The following is a 21,431-nucleotide window of genomic DNA, read 5'->3' on the forward strand; positions in this document are numbered from 1 at the left end:
GCTCCGGAAAAGCCTGGATCTGGATCCCTGGGCCGGGTGTTGAGCGGCGCGGCCCCCCGTCGTGACGTTTGACACCGCGTGGATGGCCGCGCCACGTCGCCCCTTGTTGCCATGACCCTATAGGGCTCTGCGTGGCGCCGTGTCTGCGGGAGGGGACCGCTGGCCATCACCTTTCAGTCAGCCTGTGGGTTTCACCGTTGACGGAGGCAATGAACCCTAAATCAAGGGTTGCGGGGATAGGGTTTGGGGCACTGCGGCGCTCCTCTGAGGTCGACTAACGAACCCGTCCAACACTGTTTCCACGTTTCATGGTTGGATTTTCTATCACCTCGTTTGATCGTTTGATTTTTAACCGTATGCCGTAGTAGCTACAAAGGGATTATTCTATTTTTTATTTTATTATTATTATTTTTTTTTAATCGAAAAAAACCCCAACTTTGTTAAACTTCGACCACCGGCGCTGGAAGACCATAATAGTTTGTGCTGAAGACAAAAACCTTTTCCCAGCGACGAGCTCTCCACCTCGTCGCTGGGATGCCGCTGAATGTTTTCGGTTCTCACAGAAACGATCGGCGGTGTATTTTAGGGCGGTCCCTAAAGACAGGACATGGGCGAGGCTCCATCAGGGGAGAAATGTCAGTTATTTTCTTCCGTGGAGACGTAATTCTGATGAAATGAACGTCGAATAAAAATGAAAAGTTTGTCGTTGTTGTTTTTCCCGGAAGCAAGAATGCCTGAATATGCACCGTGAATATCTTTAGCGAACCCCAGCTCGTCGCACATCCAGAGCGACCGTAATGATGGTAATACGAAGTCATGTAAAGTATGAAAATGTGAACTGACGGCCATGTGTGAATTTGATGGTTTCGTGTCAAGGCTCCTCCGGTGGTGGCGGCTGAGAGCTCCGGCCTCGCTGCGGCTCCTGTGAATAACTGAGCGTAGCACCACTCCCAACGGGACCTTTTAGAGCAAGGCCGTTATCAAAGCATCAACACAAGCACGCGCACGCACGCACACACACACACACACACACACACACACACACACACACACACACACACACACATGAAGGTACACAACAAGTCTTAACACCACAGTACTTTCAGATCAACATCCATGACCATTGTATAACCACGGCAACTGCTCAATTCTCTCAGAGCCATTTTCAGAAGGACGGATGGATGGACAGACAGACAGACAGATAGACAGATAGACTGATAGATGGAAAGATAGATAGATAGACAGACAGACAGATAGATGGATAGACAGACGGATAGATGGATAGATAGATAGACGGATGATAGATGGAAATAGAGATAGACAGATAGACGGTTAGACAAACAGACGCATGAATAGATAGATAAGTAGATGGATGGATGGATAGATAGATGGATACTCAATTCAAGCTACATTGTCACAGTACCTCTGTACACTAAATCCAGTGATGACCAACAGATAGAACCTAAAAATAACAGGAAACAAAACGATAAAAAATGGAAGCTGAGATGAAAAACTAAACGTTCGTTGTAAACAAACTGTGTCAACTCACATCCTGCTGCTTGAGCACACGCTGCCTTTTTACATCCACATCACGGTGCAGTCACTGCTATTCTAAATCTCTCTCCCTCTCTCTCTCTCCCTCTCTCTCTCTCCCTCTCTCTCCTCCCACCCTCTCTCTCTCTCTCTCCCTCCCACTCCCACCCTCTCTCTCTCTCCCTCTCTCTCTCTCTCTCCCTCCCCCTCTCTCCCACCCTCTCTCTCTCCCTCTCTCTCTCTCTCCTCCAGGTCTTTGGGAACATTGAGCTGAACAAGGACACGGCCATCCACCATCACAACAACTTTCAGACATTTTTCCAGGCTTTGATTCTTCTCTTCAGGTGCCTGAACTCCATGTTCTCCCCCCTCTTTTTGTGTTTTTTGTTTTGTTTATTTGGGTTTTGAAAGCTGAACGGGCGGCGCTGGGACGGCGCTTCTCCGGCCCCTTCACACCCCCCCCCCCCCCCCGCCCTGCAGCTCCTCCCCACCTCTCGGGGGTCAGGTGCCTTGCTCAAGGACACCTCGGCAAATAAGCCCCGGAGGAGCCGGGGGTCGAACCGGCAACCCTGCGGTGGACGGACGACGGCTGCGACGCCCAACGACGGAGCCACGACGCAGCTCCTGTGTCTCACCCCACGAGCCCCAAATCCCCCCAAACCACCAGATATGAACCATGTGTGTTGTTTGTGGTTATGTTTTTATATTTAGGTGTGTGTGTGTGTGTGTGTGTGTGTGTGTGTGCGCATGCGTGTGTGTGTGCATGCGTGCGTTCCTCAGGAGTGCGACAGGTGAGGCCTGGCACGAGATCATGCTGGCGTGTCTCAGCAACCGACCGTGCGACAAACTCTCCGGCTCCAGCGTCAAAGACTGCGGCAGCGACTTTGCATATTTCTATTTCGTCTCCTTCATTTTCCTCTGCTCCTTCCTGGTCAGTATTCTGTCTGCCTGCCTATCTGCCTGTCTGCCTGTCTGCCTGTCTATCTATGTCTGTCTGTCTGTCTGTCTGTCTGTCTGTCCGTCATCTATCTATCCATCATCCATCTATCTATCTATCTATCTATCTATCTATCTATCTATCTATCTATCTATCTATCTATCTATCTATCTATCTATCTGTCTGTCTGTCTGTCTGTCTGTCTGTCTGTCTGTCTATCTAATTATCTATCTACCGTAGGTCTGTCTAGATCTGTCTGTCTGACAAGGTCTGTCTCTCTGTTTGTCCGTCTGTCTGTCTGTCTGTCTATCTATCTTTCCATCTATCAGTCTATCTGTCTGTCTGTCTGTCTGTCTGTCCCCCCATCTATCCATCTTTCCATCTATCGTAGGTCTGTCTGTCTAGATCTGTCTCTCTGTCTTGATCTGTCTGTCTGCCTGTCTCTCTCTCTGTCTATCTATCTATCTATCTATATATGTAAATATCTATCTATCTATCTATCTACCGTAGGTCTGTCTAGATCTGTCTGTCTGACGAGGTCTGTCTCTCTGTTTGTCCGTCTGTCTGTCTGTCTATCTATCTTTCCATCTATCAGTCTATCTGTCTGTCTGTCTGTCTCTCTGTCTCTCTGTCTGTCTATCTATCTGGGTCCGTCTGTCTGTCTGTCTATGAATATAATTGTGTTCATTGTACTGTAATATTAAATGAACCATCAACAACGTTGTGTAAAGGTTATTCTCCCTGTATGACCTGTGAACACCCTCCTTTAAAATGTATTTAATAACCTTGTTGTACCTGCACATGGTTGCTCTACTACACCACAACGTGTGTGTCCTGATTCCATTGGCTGTGTGTTCCTCCGCAGATGCTGAACCTGTTTGTGGCCGTCATCATGGACAACTTCGAGTACCTGACGAGGGACGCGTCCATCCTGGGGCCGCACCACCTGGACGAGTTCATCCGGGTGTGGGCGGAGTACGACCCGGCCGCCTGGTGAGTGACGAGGGCAGCGAGATGCTCAGAAGGGAGGCTGGGCAGGTGCGGAACTTTTGACAGTCTGTGTGTGTGTGTGTGTGTGTGTGTGTGTGTGTGTGTGTGTGTGTGTGTGTGTGTGTGTGTGTGTGTGTGTGTGTGTGTGTGTGTGTGCGCTTGTGGATGCAATACACGTGTGTGTGTTTAACTGTGTGTGTAGGTGTGTGCATATACATGTTTTTGTGTTTGTGTGTGTGTGTCTGCATGTGTGATTTTGTGTGTGTATGTATGTGTGTTTCTGTCTGTATTTGCATGTTTGTGTGCGTGTGCATGTATGTATGTGTGTGTGTGTGTGTGTGTGTGTGTGTGTGATTGTGTGTGTGTCTCTCTGCATGTATGGGTGTGTGTTTTTATGTGTATGTTTCCATGTACTTGTATGTGCATGTATGTGTGTGTGTGTATGTGTGTGTGTGTGTGTGTGTCTGTTTGCATGTATATGTGTGTGTGTTTGTGCATGTATTTGTGTGTCTGTCTGTATTAGCTTGTGTGTGTGCGTGTGTGAGTTGCGTGTGTGTTTGCATGTTTGTGTGTGTGTGTGTGTGTGTGTGTGTGTGTGTGTGTGTGTGTATGTGTGTGCATGGATGTGTATTTGTGTGTGTGTGTGTGTGTGTGTGTGTGTGTGTGTGTGTGTGTGTTGGGGGATGTACTGGCTGATATACAGTAGGAATGTGTCTTGGAGTGGCAGTTTCAGTCCCAGCAGGATGGCTCTGTGAGGTGCGTGCGTGTGTGTGCGTGTGTGTGTGTGTGTGTGTGTGTGTGTGTGGGGTGGGGGGGCCTTCTGAGCGACACTAAGCCTGAGGAGCAGGGCTGAGGGCCAACCCCCCCCCCAAACAACCCCATCCCCGGCCCAACGGATGCATATAATAAATCCAGCAGAACGTTGCGGCGTCTGCTCAGCCCTCCTCTCCCCGCTAAGCCGACGGCTCCTAAAGCTCCTCCGTCTGTCATTGTGACGCGGGAGAAGCAGCTATTTCGATTTTGTTTTTCCTGACTGGGGAATACAGGTTTATTCCAGTGCCCCCTCTGTGCCCCCCCTCCCTGTCACTCGCTTTTCCCTGACAGTCCGGAACAAATAAATAAACACATGAATAAAGGTAGCTGCCGCCCCCCCTCCCTGAGCAGTCTGAGCGAAGTCTGTCTGAGGCTGCGTCAGGCTGGTGAAGCCCCCCGGCCGTCCGCCATGACGGCAACTGCAAGACGACCCAATGTTTATTCCTTTGGACTAAAATGACGCTGCCCCTGTCGAGGAGCGATGCCGTACTTTCCAAATGAAATTCTAACCATTTTTGGCGAATGGACAGCGGGGGAACCCAACTCGCTTCCATCGAGGGAGGTTGTACCACGGCGGCGGTGAGAGTGGGCATGCTCTGCACGCCGGTGCCTTCGGAATAAATAGAGGTCGCGTGGGAAATTGTTTGCCGAAAAAATCTGTGAAACCCTCGCGCTGAAAGCCCTGCCGCCTCGGGGATTTCGGCGACGTGGGCAAAGGTCGTCTTCCCCTGGGCTCACCTTCGCTTCCCGCCCTCCTCGTCTCCTCCAAAGCAAGGCGGTGGACTCCAAGCCTGATATCTCTCCGTCTGCTGCGTCCTTTGTGCAGAGTTATCTGCATCCGCTCAGATTCGCCATCCAAGCCTTCTAGTCCGTTTTGGGACTCAGACAAAGGTTCCACGTATGAATCTGAAAGATAAAGAAGATACATTTTCCTGCATTCAGCTCGCGTCTAATATGACCCGGGCCTCAGACTGAGTTGAGGTTTGGGCCTGGGTGCGGACCGGAGTCCTCGCTGTGAGAAGCGTGTGTTTATTCAGGGATGCAACGGTAACACTGGGCTCACGGTTCGATATGTATCACGGTTTTGGGGCCACGGTAACGGTACGGTTTCGGTATCTTTACATTAAAGAACTTTTTTTTTTAAATTGGAAACAGGTAAAAAATGTTTTTTATAATAGTCTGCCATAAATAACTAGTGTAACGCTCTGTGTGTATGACTGAGGGGGAGAACAGGGGTTAAAGGTCATTGCTGGTTGTTATAATTTGCATAAATTCATCTGATTGGAAGGGAGGTGTCCAGGTTAGTGGATTATTCAAATATTAATTTCTGTTAATATTTATTTATTTATATATATATAATATTTTTAAATGATTTACAATTAAAAAAATAAAATAAAATCAGTTCTATACTAAGTGATTTTTGTGTAGAACAGATAGAATTTTTTTCACACATAAAAAATAATAGTAAAATAACTTAATGAAATAAAAACCTCAGTCAGTCCAGTGCGTGTGTGCCTTCGCTTTGTGAACCTGTCGTGACAGTGGGTGCGCTCCTTTTCAGCCGGGTTACCTCCTGGCGAGGGAGGAGCTTAGGCTACCTCTGATGTGGAGGAGGAAGCAGGAGACGGCAACTTAAACAAACAACAAAACATAAAACAGGAGCAGATAGAACATGTCACGACCGGGCTCCTCTCCTGAGTGTGTGTGTGTGTGTGGATGAGGGTTTTAACCTGCTGCTTGTTAGCCCAACCAATGAGCAACAGGTATGCAGCCACCCTGACCCAATCACCTAGATCCAGATCAGGCGTGGCTGCACAAACCATCCCATCCACACACCATAGTAATAAAGAGGGCGGGCCATCCCAAGGGGTTATTTTCCACCTGGACACTTTGATTGATTGCACTCTTTACTAAAACATTGTTGTTAAGTTGTATCTCCTGTTTCTGTTGAAAAAGGCTGCGTGGCTGCTCGCAGTTGAAAAGAACAATAGACCCCTCGCGCCAAAACAGAGAAATGCCGCCCGGCTCCACACGGAACCCTACCGCGACCGGCGCGGCGGGTGGAGGCGCCGCAGTGGATTCACTAGGAGGCAGCACTCGACCGACACCGTAACGCGGCTGTTCACGTGAGCGAATTGAACCGTGGGGGGCGGCGTGCCGAGCGGTTGGATAACGCACCGTGTACCTTTGCATCCCTGGTGTTTTATGAAGTCACATATTACTGACACCTCAACTTGTTGCGATTCTTCATTCAATGGGTGTGGCTGCTTGATGCTGTTTGTGCTCTAACCCTGTTGAACATGTCCTTTCTTTTGCAGCGGGCGGATATGCTATCAGGATATGTACAAACTGTTGCGTTTTATCTCACCTCCCCTTGGCCTGGGGAAGAAGTGCCCAAATAGGGTGGCCTATAAGGTTTGCACTCTCACACAGACCTTTATATATATAAATATATATATATATATTTTTAAAGGCCTGTGGTTTATTTAGAATGAATGTCTCAACCCCTCTCCCCCGCCCCCGCCCCCCTGGCAATGCCAGAGAATACCCGGCCCGACAACCGCACCCGACCTACTGTATACCGCCATGCTGACCTGCCACTAACCAGCTGCCCCGGCAGGCAACCATAGAAGGTGGAGAAAGCAATGCCGCACGTCAGTCTCACACGCGCCGCGGATGTAATTATCCAGCCATCATCGTGCAGCGTTTCCCGTTTGTCCATGAAAATAAATGGACACCCTGAATTGAGAAGAAGATGAAAAGAATAGGAGCGGGCGAGTGAGCGTTGTGCGCTTTGGTTTCTTCCGTGCTGGCTATGGTTCCTGCGGATGTTTCTCAGCATGCGGAAAGAGACGGCGTCTTCACCTGGAATTCACACTCACTCACTCACTCACTAGTTTCCCCCTAGGATCCCTCCATTCAGTATCTCTCTCTTCTGGGAATCCTATGGCACCCCCCCCCCCCTCCCACCCCCCCATCCCTCCAAATCCTGTCCCACCCCCGACTGGGATCCATCCTCGTCTCCGCAAATCCAGCTGGGATGGCATTCCACCCCACAAAATCCGGGAAATCGTAATAACATGGATTCTGTGTTTCCCTCCTTTTTTTTTTGTTTGTTTTGACTGTTACTAAACTTTCTATATTGTGAATATGCCAATTTTATTTTGATGTTTTGATGTGATTCCCACCCCTCCCCCTTTTTACCCACCTCCTCTTCATATGGGAATCTCCATCCCTCTCTCCATGGCCTTCTACCATCTTTCCCTGGGAAGCGGCCGCATGATTTATCGTGATATGTACGAGATGCTCCGCGACATGTCCCCTCCGCTAGGTTTGGGAAAGAAATGTCCACCCCGAGTCGCTTACAAGGTAGAACCACTCCCATTCCAGACTTATCTTTCCTAGACTTCCATACTCAGCTTTATGCCCTGTCTTCCCTCCAAGACAACCCTCCCGGAATTTGTTCCCGGACTTCCCGACCTCGACTTCCTCTCCCTGACTTTCCTCCCACACTTCTCTCCTTGACCTCCTTCCCAGACTCCCCTCCTAACTACCTTCTCGACTTCCCTACCAGACCCCCATCCCAGAATTTTCCTCCTTCCCCTGGCCTCCCTTTCAGAGCATCCCTCCCTCTGACTTCCCTCCCAGACTTCCCTCCCAGACTTCCCTCCCAGACCTCTCTCCCAGACTTCCCTCCTCAACTTTCATCCCAGACCTCCCTGCTCAACTTCCTTCCCCGACTTCCTTCCCCGACTTCCAACCTCAGACTTTGCTCCCAGACTTCTAACTTCCTTCCCAGAATACCTCCTTGACTTCCCTCCCGGACCTCCATACCAAAAGCTTCCTCCCAGAACTCCTTTCCCACAACTCCTTTCCAGTCTTCTCTCCATGACTTCCATGGCTTACCTCCTTGACTTCCATCCCAGTCTTCTCCCCATGACTTCCATCCCAGACTTCCCTCTCTGACTTCCCTCCCAGACTTCCCTCCTTGACTACCCTCCCAGACTTCCCTCCTTGACTACCCTCCCAGACTTCCCTCCTTGACTTCCCTCCCAGACTTTCTTCCTTGACTTCCCTCCCAGACTTACCCTCCCAGACTTCCCTCCTTGACTTCAATCCCAGTATTCTGTCCTTGACTTCCATCCCAGACGTCCCTCCTTGACTTCCATCCCAGACTTCCCTCCCAGACTTCCCTCCTTGACTTCCCTCCTTGCCTTCCCTCCTTGACTTCCCTCCTTGACTTCCATCCCAGGATTCTGTCCTTGACTTCCCTCCCAGACTTCCCTCCTTGACTTCCCTCCCAGACTTCCCTCCTTGACTTCCCTCCTTGACTTCCATTCCAGTATTCTGTCCTTGACGCCCATCCCAGACTTCTCTCCCTGACTTCCTTCCCAGGCTTTATGACTAACATCCCTCCCGTAATTCCTTCATCAATTTCCCTCTGAGAACACCTTTCCCCAAATTTCCCCCCACCTTGTCTCCTTGACTTCCATCCCAGACTTCAGGCATCTCCTCCAGATTTACAGAGTCAGTGCTGCTTCCTTCTGTCCTTCCGTCAGTGTGCCACAGCCACTCTTTTATTTTCCTCCCTGGTGTGTTCTTTGTGTGACGCTCATTGTCCACGTTATTATCGTTTTTTTAATTGCTTTGAATGATTCTGTGATTTCAGTCAAAGGAAACCTTTAACGCGGTGCAGTTGTCCGACGTAGCGGCAGGCACAGAATAGCACAGTATGTCCCGGACAGATAACACTACGTCCTCGTGATCAGAAGCTGTTGGCAAGGATAAACAATAATGAAATTAACGAGCGCGAATCCCATTTTTTGCGCAGTTTCATTAATCCTTATATTCTGCATATACACGTATATTCAAATTGCATTCGGCACGAGTTAAGCCGACGTTCCAGCTGCATGTCCTCGTCGTATTCCCATTCAACATGAATGTGTGTGGTGCGTGCACAGCTGTCTGAATGAATCACGGTTAATTTGGCTCTGCCCTTGCCCCGGCAGAAGACGTTCAGCCGGGGCCCCTTGTCCGGGCCGACGTGTCTAGGTCTCCAAAAATACCACTTCAGGCTTTTGAGAGACGAATTGACAGAGGAAAAGGTCTGACGAGAGGGGTTCACAATCGCACCGCACCGGAGTGAGGACAGAATTTAGCATTTTCTCTCTTTTTTTTTTTTTTTTTTTGTCAGCATTTCTTCTTCCTGTTTGTCCTCTGGTGATGCAGAGACCCTGTGGCTCCCTCTTCTCTGGGGAGCTATTTACCGTCTTTGTCCCAGAACATCATTACGTGTGATTTGGAGTGTGTTTTTATTGTTGTTATTATTTTATTATTTATTATATGTTTATGTTGGAGTGAGTGAGAGATAGATAGATAGATAGATAGATAGATTTTTTTAAATTATAGCATATTCACACATAATAAATCAAGACATTTAACATTGTAAACTGTGGACGAATCCCTGTTAACCTCTGTTTATATCTGTACAGATGTTTTTTTTTTTCAATATTAATTTTCTAATTTTACTGCATCTTATCTTATCTCTTAATGCTTAAAGTTACTTATTTAAAGTAACAACGTCTTTAAATCTTCATAAAAAACTGTCATTAAAAACTGACTAAACTGACTAAAAATTATATTAAGTTTGCTTCTCTGAATTGAAACTCCAATTTATTTTTACAGCCTGAGAGTGGGAGTAAGACTTAGAGAGGGAGAAAAAAATAGAGAAGGAGATAGAGAGAGAGAGAGTGAGTGAATTAACCTGTTTACCTGTCTGATTCTTGATGTATGCATATGACACGTGTGTGGATGCTTGTGGGGTGTGTGTGCGTGTGTGTGTGTGTGTGTGTGTGTGTGTGTGTGTGTGTGTGTGCACGCACGTGTGTGTGCGTGCGCACGTGGGTATGAATGTCACCTCTTGTCTTCCTCCCATCACTTCACGATGTGTTAGTGTTCATATGTTCTGAGAGTCTTTTTAGAAACTCTGGATTTGATGTGTGTGTGTGTGTGTGTGTGTGTGTGTGTGTGTGTGTGTGTGTGTGTGTGTGTGTGTGTGGGCATGCGTGTGTATGTGTTTAACTATACTTGTGAGGACCAGTTGTCATTCATTTGGTTTAGAAGTGTACCAGTAACGTGGGTCCTCACTCACTTACAAGATGTATTCACTGGGTCCTTACCTTGATACCAGTTCAAGTGTGTGTGTTTGTGTGTGTGTGCGTGCGTGTGTGTGTGTGTGTGTGTGTGTGTGTGTGTGTGTGTGTGTGTGTTTTGCTATATTTGTAAGGACTGGTCTCCAAATTGACTATTTATTTGGTTTAGAAGTGCACCAGTAACGTGGGTCCTCACTCACCTACTAGATGTTTTAACTGGGTCCTTACTATGTGTGTGTGCGTGTGCACACATTCCTGTGTGTGTGTGTGTGTGTGTGTGTGTGTGTGCGAGCGCGCGCTCGGGGGTGTGTGTTTGTGTCTGTTTGCATTAGTGTGTTTGTACACACTCGGATTTGTCCTCCTGTGTTTGTTTGTTTTTTGTTTGTTTTATTTTAATCCTCACTGCTCTGGCATCTCTGCACTTGTTACTCATTCTCATCCCTCTCCCTCCCTCCCTCCCTCTCTCTCTCTCTCCCTCCCCTTCATTTCATTGACTCTCCGTTTTCATTAACTCTTTCCCTCCATCTTTCCACGTGAATTCTGTGGCCCCGCCGTGTGTAAATACTCTGTTGACGCCATCTACCGTGCCGTGCTTGGTTGTGCGTGCCGTCCGCCTGCCTCTCCCTGCAGCTCATTTCTTCATGTTTATCTTGGAAATAACTCCAAATGCATGTCGCCATCACACTCCCAGAGTCTTATGTCAAATTAAAATATTCAAATTTTACACGTGCATGCGTGCATGATTCTGTTGGGCCTCAACAAGGGACCCAGAGACACGTAGGCTGTGGATGTCATAAATGTATTTCACCTGCAAGTTCAGACAATGTGCGGGAGTTTGAGTTTTCTAAAATGACCCTTTAGTTGTTCTCCTCCTTCTCCGCCTGTCCCTCGGCATAGTTGTGCCAAGAATCTTGGATGTGTGTCATGCAAATATTTTATTTGCATGGACGTTATTTGGACGTTCCGTTTTATTTCTATAATCCCCTCCTGTTGACATACATTTTGTCCAAAACCTGTCCGTGTTATTTTCCGTAATTACAAAAATGCAAAGTCATTGTGTATACGTCAAAAAATGTAAGACTGGATAATTGGCATCGGAATTTCTTGCGCTGAAAATTCATTCATTTGGCACTACCGTTGGTTTTCAATCCAGTCACGTCAGTTCAGTTTCCCAAGTCAGCAACAGACGCATCCTCCATCTTTTGGGAATGCGTTCTTTATGTAAATTATGTAAACGAAATCTCATCACGAGAATTGGCTTCTATAAAAACACGCACACGCGCGCACACACACACACACACACACCCACACACACACAGAACTCCAGATTCCTTTGAGCTACTGGGAATCCGGTGGTGGTTCCTCACCTTCTGGACTCTGCTCCCCACAGCGTCTGGTGAGGATGAACATGCCCATTGCTGACGACAGCACGGTGCACTTCACCTCCACGCTGATGGCGCTGATTCGCACCGCCCTGGAGATCAAACTGGCATCTGGTGAGGGACTGGGACATCCACAAACCGGATGGATGGACGGATGAATGTCCAGGCGGATGGGTGGAGGAATGGATGGAGGAATGGATGGATAGATGGACAGATGGACGGATGATGGATGGATTGATAGTTGGATGGACAAACGTCGACGGGTGGATGGACGGATGGATCGTTGGACTGATGTACGGACGGATGGACAGACGGATGGATGGTTGGGCAGATGTACGGATGGATAGATGGATGGACATACGGGTGGACGGACGGGCTGACGATGGGATGGACGGTTGGATTGAATGATGGATGGGTGAATGGATAGATGGACAGATGGCTGGATGGATGTATGGATGGCTGAATAAATGTACGGAATGAAGAGTGGACACGTGGATGGACGGACAGATGGACAGATTGATGGATGGACAGACGGATGGACAGATGCATGGTTGGATTGACTGATGGATGGGTGAATGGACGGACAGACAGAAAAATAGATGGTTGGATTGATTGATGGATGAGTGGATGGATGGATGGACAGATCGCCAGATGGATGGATGGATGTACAGACGGATGGACAGACAGATTGATGGATGGGTGGATGGACGGACGTACAGATAGATGGATGATTGGATTGATTGATGGATGAGTGGATGGATGGACAGATATATGGATGATGGACAGGTGGCTATATGAATGGATGGATGGCCAGATGGTGGGATGGATGGACAGATGGCCAGATGGATGGACAGACAGCTGGATGGATGGATAGATGGATGGACAGATGGTGGGATGGATGGAGGGATGGATGGATGGATGGACAGATGGTGGGATGGATGGAGGGATGGATGGACAGATGGCCAAATGGCCAGGTGGATGGAAGGATGGCCAGATGGAAGGATGGATGGACAGATGGATGGATGGATGGATGGATGGATGAATGGGTGGATGGATGGATGAATGGGTGGACAGATGGATTGATGGATGGACAGATGGATGGATGGATGGATGAATGGATGGACAGATGGATTGATGGATGGACAGATGGCCAGATGGATGGATGGATGGACAGATGGATGGATGGATGGATGGATGGATGGATGGATGGATGGATGGACTGATGACCAGATGGACAGACAGATGGACAGATGGACAGATGACCAGGTGGACAGATGGATGGACGGATGGATGGATGGACAGATGGACAGATGGATGGACAGATGGACAGATGGATGGACAGTTGGACAGATGACCAGATGGACAGATGGATGGACAGATGGATGGACAGATGGACAGATGACCAGATGGACAGATGGATGGACAGATGGATGGATGGAAAGATGGATGGACAGATGGACAGATGGACAGATGGATGGACAGATAGATGGACAGATGGACAGATAGATGGACAGATGGACAGATGGATGGACAGATAGATGGACAGATGGACAGATGGATGGACAGATAGATGGACAGATGGACAGATGGACAGATGGATGGGTGGACACTGATTTGCTCTGCATGTGATGACTCGGTGCTGCCCCCTAGGGGTCCTGGCGCAGCGCCTGTGCGACGCCGACCTGAAGAGGGAGCTGAACCGGGTTTGGCCGAACCTGTCGCAGAAGACCGTGGACCTGCTGGTGACTCCACACAAACGTGAGCTGCTCCTGGGGGTGGGTGGGTGGGTGGGTGTGTGTGTGTGTGTGAGTGAGTGAGTGTGTCATTATACAGGTATTCCAGTACCTTGGTATTGGAGTACATTTTGAGTGTGTGTGTTGTGAATTTAAATGAAGTGCTACTTTTCATTATTGTCACATGTGCATTGGGAAGTAGAGGGTGAAATAGAGAGAGAAAGAGAGAGTAGAAAGACAAGGGAAGAGAAAGTAGATAGAAAGATAGACGGACTATTGTATAGATAGATAGATGGATGGATGGATAGTTTACAGTATGCATGAAAGGAAAATGAGGGATGTCTAGAGTGGGTACTCAAAGGATAGAGAGCAGCGGGAGAACTAGAAAGAGTGAGGGAGAGAGAACAGATGGAGAAAGAGAGAGAGAGAATGTAGACGGAGAGAAAGAAAGAGAGCGAGAAGCGGAGATGAATAGATAGAGAGCGGGTGGAGAGGGGAAGGCAGAGCGGAGTAGGGAGAGGAGGAGAGGGAGAGAGAGAGAGAGACATCGAAAGAGAAGAGAGGAGGTGAGAAGAGGGAGGAGGGAGGGAGAAGAGGGAAAGAGCGAGGGAAACCGAGGGAGGGAAGTACCATCGTGTGCGTGCTTTCCTCTGTCCGGCGGCGGCGTACGAAACGCCGTCCGAAGCTCCCTCCGGATTTCCCTTTGCCCTCCGTCGCCGCTCTTGCGCCGCCTGCCGGTCACTCTGCGCGACGTGTCGCTCCCCCCCCCCCGTCCAGACAACGAGCTCACGGTGGGGAAGGTCTACGCCGCCCTGATGATCTTCGACTACTACAAGCAGAACCGCGCCAAGAAGCTCCAGCAGCAGCAGCCCTCGGGAGGACCTCAGGTGCGTCACGAGCACGCACGCCCCCGCCCGCTTTACACCGCCCTTCCGTTTTTTTCGCCACCGCCCGAGTGGCGATTCAGAATCCAACATCCACGCTTACCCTCGTCTTCGCTCCCAGGCCCTAGCCACACGGATACAGATCTTGACGAAAACAAGTTGTTTTTTTTCCGCTCGGTTAATAAAAAAAAAAAAACATCCTGCCCTCAACGCACAAAAAAGATTTTAAACATCGGCACGCCAGCCCTGGCCAGCCCTGCAGGGGGTCGGTAATACGTCGTCAAACTCACATGTCAAACAATGCCGCAGAACATAAGGACATAAGGTTCTTAATAATATTCAGACACGAGACTGTACGGATGGCGTTGCCTATGTTGGAGAGACTTTCAAACTTCTAATGGAGACACGAACACGTCGCGCGTAGCTTCCTGACACAGGTCGAGGTGCTGACGTCTGCGTTTTATATATATATATATTTTATTTTGAATATGATTTTATTATTATAATTATTCTTATTATTTATTAGTTTGTTTATTAGTTTGTTTATTTATTTATTTATTTATTTATTTCATTTTTAGATTTATTTATTTACTTATTTTTGGCGGCGGCATTTTCAAGGAGCCCCTCCAACCCAAATACATGGAACACAGGGTTCTGAAAAAAGCCTCCACCCTGGAAGGCCTTTTACCAAAAGCTTTGTTTCCAGTTCCTAAAAGGCCGATTCCCTGTTGGACGGGAGGCCAAAATGCGGAGAAAATTTGACGCTTTCAAAAGATATCCATATGCCGTATGTGTGGACAGGGCCGCAGACGGTCACTTGGGGGTCCCCAGAGTTTGACTTCTTCTGATCGATTGATTTTGGGGGGTTTTATGGCCACTTGAAGGTGGTGGGGATATTTTCTGTGCTTTTTTTGTGAATGCTCGTCCACATCCACGGTTCACTGACAGTTTACTGACCACAACTTCCATTGTTGGTGGCGGACCCTGCCGCCTGTGTACCCAGGCTTTAATTTCAGTCTTTCAATTTGAATTCACTCTCACCCGTCACCAAATGAGCACCACCCCCATCAATACCGACACGAACGACGGATGGAATTTGTGCGCTACGCTAACGGGCGACGTTGTGGTTCGATTCCCCGCAGAGCAAAATGGCCGCCCTGTTCCGGCCCATGCTGCCGCTCACTCACATACAGGAAGTAGTACCGCCAACCCCGAGTGCCAAACCTCCACCGCCGCCTCCGTCCCAGCCCACACCGGAACCCCAACCCCAGCCCACCGCTCTCCCTGGCACCGCCCTCACCAGCAGGGACACGCTGTGAGTCACGCCCCAGCACCTGGGACTTCATGTCCATTCGCTGTTTGTTGGTCGTGTTTTCAAAAACAGTGTTTATTTGGTTTTTGACACACTTTTTAAACACACACCTAAGAAATATAGATTGTAAAATACATATTTTGTATTACATACATACGCATAAAGTATATGCGATACTACATACATTACACAACCAATATATATATAGATTGTAAAATCTTTATTTCTTACCTGAAAAATGAAGATGCACATTTTCAGTTGCGAAAACTGAAAATTTACATCTAGTTCTACCAAATAAAAGCATTTCTTCAAGATGATCCAGTGACTCCGGTTCAATTGATTTCTCCAGTGGTTTGATCCGTCTTTATTATCACTGCGGGATGTATTTTTATTTTTTTTATGTCTTGAATATATTTTTAATTAATCATGTTTTATATATTTAAATATTTAGCAATTTCCCTCTGGGGGTGAATAAAGTCAAATCCATCTATCGTCTGTCTGTCTGTCTGTCTGTCTGTCTGTCTGTCTAAATATCCAGTATCTCTTTGTTAGTTTTCCATATGACCTTGTTACTTGTTGGTGGTGTGTCCTGTTGATGTCATGCTGAGTGAGGACATGGTGTGTGTTTGTGTGCAGACTAAGCCAGAGAAGTGCCATGAAGCACTCTCAGTCGGGGGATGTTTCTCAGACGTCCCGGAGGCCAAAGGGCAGGAGGGCCCTCCAGCGGGGCCAGTCCGAAGATGCATCATACTCCACCAAACCTCAGGTATTGACGGAAACGTCTTAAGAACAGCCTCATTTCAAGGGTAGCTTCGCCATTTTCTTTTAAGCCAGGCCTTGTGTCACTTACTGTTGGGAAACTAACCACTTTGCTGCAGCTTCTCCCTGTGCTTAAATGCAAACGTTTAAGCCTTAAAGAAAAACATAAAATCTCCTTTTTGTAAAAAATGGGAAACTCGCATGATAGCCCCACGTGGCTTGGTGTATTTTTTTTTTAACACGTTGTGACATCGCATCATATTTAGCATCACGTCTTTCAGGCAGGGGTCTCCGTGGACTATGATGTTCGCGAATGACATTGTTTATCTGTAGCGGGAGGAGGGAGCAGGTTGAGGAGAGCCTGGAGAAGTGGAGGCGTGCATTAGAGAGGAGAGGAATGAAAGTCAGCAGGGAGGGGTGGGGAGGGAGGGAGGGCGGCGAAAAGCTGAGAATGCAAGGAGCGGAGGTGGAGACGGCGGACGAGTTCAAGCACTTTGGGACGACCATCCAAAGCAGCGGAGAGAGTGCGGGAGAAGGGTGAAGGAGAGTGTACGGGCAGGGCGGAGCGGGTGGAGGAGAGTGTCCGGGGTGATCTGCGACAGAAGGGTTCCAGCAAGGGTGAAGGGGGAAGGTGGACAGGACGGCGGTGAGAGCAGCCACGCCGTGCGGTTTAGAGGCGGCGGCAGGACGGACAGGATTAAGAAGGAGTGCATCAGAGGGACGGCTGGGGTCGGACAGCTTGGTGGAAAAGTGAGAGAGGCCAGATTGAGGCGGTGTGGACACGTGTGGAGGAGAGATGGGAGTTACGTTGGGAGGTGGACGCTGAGGATGGAGCTGCCAGGCAAGAGGAGAAAGAGGAAGGCCAAAGAGAAGGTTCACGGATGTGGTGAGGGAGGACGCGCAGGCGGTCGGTGTCAGGGGGGAAGACGCGCGGAGCAGAAGGTGTTGGAGGCGGATGATCCGCTGTGGCGACCCCCAACGGGAGCAGCCCAAAGGGGGGGGGGGAAGATTTGCTACCACGTTGTGGAGTTTTGCCTCGGGCTAAAATTTGGTTTCCAGTGCGAAGCGACACAACTTCCTGTTTCTAGTTTCTCTTAGGTCATTGTGGATGGAGTTGAAACAGCTGATTTGTGCCGATGCAAACTAATCAATAAAACCCTGAAAAACCCGATAAATAGCAGTTTGCGACAGAGTTGGGTCGATTTGCGTGCCCGCCGAGAACCCCCGGGCCGCCCGCCGTCTCCGAGCCACTCCAGCACCGCCCCAAGCCTGCCTCAGTACCGGAGCACCGGGCCCGGTGCCGGGCGTGGGTACTCCATGCTGCTTTCTACTTTTTTCCCCTGTACTTTTATGTGGCTCTAAGTGGTGGTGGTGGTGGTGGTGGGGCTATAAGAGAGCGACTGAGGAACAAGGTCTCCCTCTCCGACGGTACCGTCAGTGCCCATGGCGTGCCGGCAATGGGACGCCCGTGATTGGCGCGGCAAAAACCGTGTGTTTTTATTTGGGGATATTTTATCTTACTCCATTTCCTTACGGAACGAAACAAGCACCGGGGCGGTTATGGCACTTTCTCCGTCACTCTCTCGGAGAGGAACCTGATCCCGAGCCCCCGCCTCCACCCCTAGCGGTCGCAGCCGTAAACAACCGCGTAGAGTGCTTACGCCACGGGGCCGTCTTTGGTGATCGAGAGAGTGGACCGAAGCCCATTTGAACTTGTGTTCGGCGCCTTGTCCCTTGTTCTGGTTTTCAGGAATCAGTTGAGATGAAGCAGGTTGTGGAGGACACGTCGGACGCAGAGGCCTATCCCAGCCTGGAGGACCACGGCAGAGCGGCCTCCATGCCCCGACTCAACGCCGAGTACTACGTAAGATCTCTGCCGTTCACCCACTCTCCCTAGCCTCGCAATACTTACCACCGAAGCAGCCCCTCCTCTGCCGACCACCGCATCAAGCTTTGAAAAATCGGTGAAGAAATTGCATGATGGGACGATTTACCCTTAAAAATAAACATCTATATTCCGGCAACAGGAATTGTACATTTACTGAACCCCTGCGCTCTATCGATGAGCTTCAGCTTAGTGTGCTCAACAATTACAAGAAACACATATGGTGCAGGGTTTGTTATTTGATATAAAACAGATTTTTTTATTTTTTTTATTTAATTTTTTTATTCCAATGGCATTTCAATAATGATAATTTATAGGTTTTTTTTATGTAGTTTAATTATTTTCACACATTGGCAAAATTCATTGGCTTCATCGGCTTGACTTAAAAATTGTTTACATCCGTAAAATCGACTTTTTACAGGTCTTCTCAACGCAATTAATGTGCACATTTTAAGTTGGGATAACCCAAAAAAAATCGAGATTTAAGAAATTGAAGCTTTTTTATTCTTTTTTCTTTTTTTTTTTCGTTGATCCAATGACACCACGGCATTTCTTTTAGGGGGATATTGTAAACTTTTGTAGTTGTGTTTAATTTCACATTCAGCACACGTCTAAAGAGATCGTTTTTAGGGCCGTTGGAGGATACAGTTATTGCAGTGCGTAGTTAAGGAAATTAAAACAAAACATGTTTCTATACACAGTATATTGTGCTCCTAATGTCGCAAGTTCTGGTTTTTTTTTCTTTCGTTTATTTTTGCACACAACACATTGCATTCGCACGAAGCGCTTCATCAACACCCATTAAGCACTAATTGTTTCCTCTTTTGTCCCCCCTCAGGGACTCCTGGCACATCCACGCCGTTATTATTGAGCTCATTATGCATCGCCGTTAAAAAATAATAATAATAATAATTGGATTGTTTGAAAGTGTGCTGTTTAAAGTGCGTTATTATTACGGAGCGGCGACGATTCAACCCCGCTGCCGTTCCGAAAGTCCTAAAACTGGATGAGCGGAATTATCGTAAAAGCCTGCTTCACCCCCGCGAACCACCGGTCACGTGTATGGGAAAAAAAAACCAAATAAACAGTCATTCGGCAAACGCGCTACAAAGGGGGTTTCAAGCGGCCGTTCGCAAAGCGCGGCCAACTGCGCGTTCCGGGGCCGACGCGCAGTTCACCCCGCGTCCACTAGGGGGTGATCGCGCCGTCGGAGGCGATTACGGAATCGGTGTGAAGCGGGCTCTACGTTCCACTTTCCTACTACCCATACATACTGTCCACACACAGGTGCAGCCCTTCATCACTTGTTTATACTTCTCAGACGGTGTTTTTCCTTTTTGGGGGGGATGTTATTGTTTCACCCTGATCCGTCTTTTGAGCTGGATAACCTTTGACCCCTGGTCGTCCTGCTGCTTCCTGCCGCTCTTGCGTAGTTTGCGCGTCGATCGATCGACGTGTTTCCGTTTTTTTTTCCCCCCACGATTCTTCTTTTTGATTCACTGCTCGAACCACACGCGTCTAGCTTTGCTGTACTGTCTGTCTGTCTGTCTGTTTCTCTGTCTGTCTGTCTCTATCTGTCTCTGTCTGTCCCTGTCTGCTTCGCTGTCTCTCTGTCTGCCTGTCTGTCTGTTTCTCTGTCTGTCTGTCTCTATCTGTCTCTGTCTGCTTCTCTGTCTCTCTGTCTGCCTGGGTGTCTGTCTGTTCGTCTATGTCTGTCTATCTGTCCGTCCCTGTCTGTCTATCCGTATGTCTCTCTCGCTGTCTGTCTGTCTCTCTGTCCGTCTATCTGTCTGTCTGTCTGTTCTTTTATCTCTCTGCCCGTCTATCTAACTGTCTGCCTCTCCGTCTGTCTCTTTTACTTTCTGGCCGCCTGTCTCTGTGTCTGTCCGTCTGTCTCTATGTCTGTCTGTCTGTCTATCTATCTGTCTGTCTGTCCTTCTGTCTCTCTGTTCCTCCTTTGCTCTTTCTCTTTCACTCTCCCTCTCTCTCTCTCACTCCTCCTCTCTCGCTCCTCCTCTCTCACTCTTCCTCCCTCGTTTTCCACGCTCACTCTCTCTCTCTCACTCATTCTCCCTCACCCTTCCACTCTCGCTCTTCCTCTCTCAATCTTCCTCTCTCACTCCTCCTCCCTCACCCTTCCTCTCTCACCCTTCCTCTCTCACTCCTCCTCCTCCCTCACCCTTCCTCTCTCACTCCTCCTCCTCCCTCACCCTTCCTCTCTCACTCCTCCTCTCTCGCTCTTCCTCTCTTAATCTTCCCCTCTCACTCTTCCTTTCTCACTCTTCCTCTGTCACTCTGCCTCACTCGCGCTTCCTCTCTCACTCCCCCTCTCTCACTCTTCCTCTCTCACTCTTCCTACCTCGCTCGCCCTCTCTCACTCCTCCTCCCTCACCCCTGATTTGGACGCCCATGGCTAATGTCCTCCTGTGTGTGTGTGTGTGTGTGTGTGTGTGTGTGTGTGTGTCTGACAGCGGATCCACCCTCGCCACGCCCCTGGGACCCACCTGGCAGTATGTACCGCCTCTCTCTCTCTCTCTCTCTCTCTTGCTCTCTCGCTCTCTCTCTCTATCATCCCTCTCTTTCTGTCTCTCTCTCTTTTTCTCGATCTCTCTTCTTCCTCTCTCTCTCCCCATCTCCATCCCCCCTTCTTTCAAACTTATTTCTATCTATCTATCTATCTATCTATCTATCTTTTCCTCCACCCCTCCGTCTCTCTTCTTCCCCATGTCTGTGTTGGCCGCCATTCATTCCTCTCATCCGGACACAGATTTCACACTCACACCATCATTGCTCATGGACAAAGTGACTCTACTCTAGCTCTACTCCACACTAACAGTGAGACAGTGAGACAGTGAGACCTAACCCATTCGTTTTTTTTTTGGGAAACAGAACATCTCACACAACAGCATTCCATACGCTTTTATTTCGGCCCAGGCCCTTAAAAAAAATAAAAAGAAATAAATAAAAAGAAAGGTGTTCCACATGAAGGAGAGGAATTCCAAGCACTCTGTCCTGGTTCCAGCCATTAGACGCAGTTTTGCTCTACGACAT

At 48.6% G+C, this 21,431-nt stretch overlaps 1 protein-coding gene across 1 annotated transcript in view; it reads left to right on the forward strand.

Moving 5' to 3' along the window:
• cacna1bb (calcium channel, voltage-dependent, N type, alpha 1B subunit, b) overlaps positions 1–21,431 on the forward strand; it is a gene marked incomplete at both ends in the record, with an annotated part of 179,700 nt that overhangs the window by 153,476 nt on the left and 4,793 nt on the right. The window contains 11 exons of the mRNA XM_080017276.1: positions 1,786–1,877; positions 2,314–2,464; positions 3,336–3,463; positions 6,592–6,688; positions 11,816–11,921; positions 13,458–13,565; positions 14,318–14,427; positions 15,567–15,739; positions 16,373–16,502; positions 18,246–18,359; positions 20,852–20,890. Coding sequence (XP_079873402.1) covers positions 1,786–1,877; positions 2,314–2,464; positions 3,336–3,463; positions 6,592–6,688; positions 11,816–11,921; positions 13,458–13,565; positions 14,318–14,427; positions 15,567–15,739; positions 16,373–16,502; positions 18,246–18,359; positions 20,852–20,890 — 1,248 coding nt within the window. The remainder of the gene's footprint in view (positions 1–1,785; positions 1,878–2,313; positions 2,465–3,335; positions 3,464–6,591; positions 6,689–11,815; positions 11,922–13,457; positions 13,566–14,317; positions 14,428–15,566; positions 15,740–16,372; positions 16,503–18,245; positions 18,360–20,851; positions 20,891–21,431) is intronic.

The sequence above is a fragment of the Zeus faber genome, assembly GCF_960531495.2.
Source record: "Zeus faber genome assembly, chromosome: 17".
NCBI classification, from domain to species: Eukaryota; Metazoa; Chordata; class Actinopteri; order Zeiformes; family Zeidae; genus Zeus; species Zeus faber.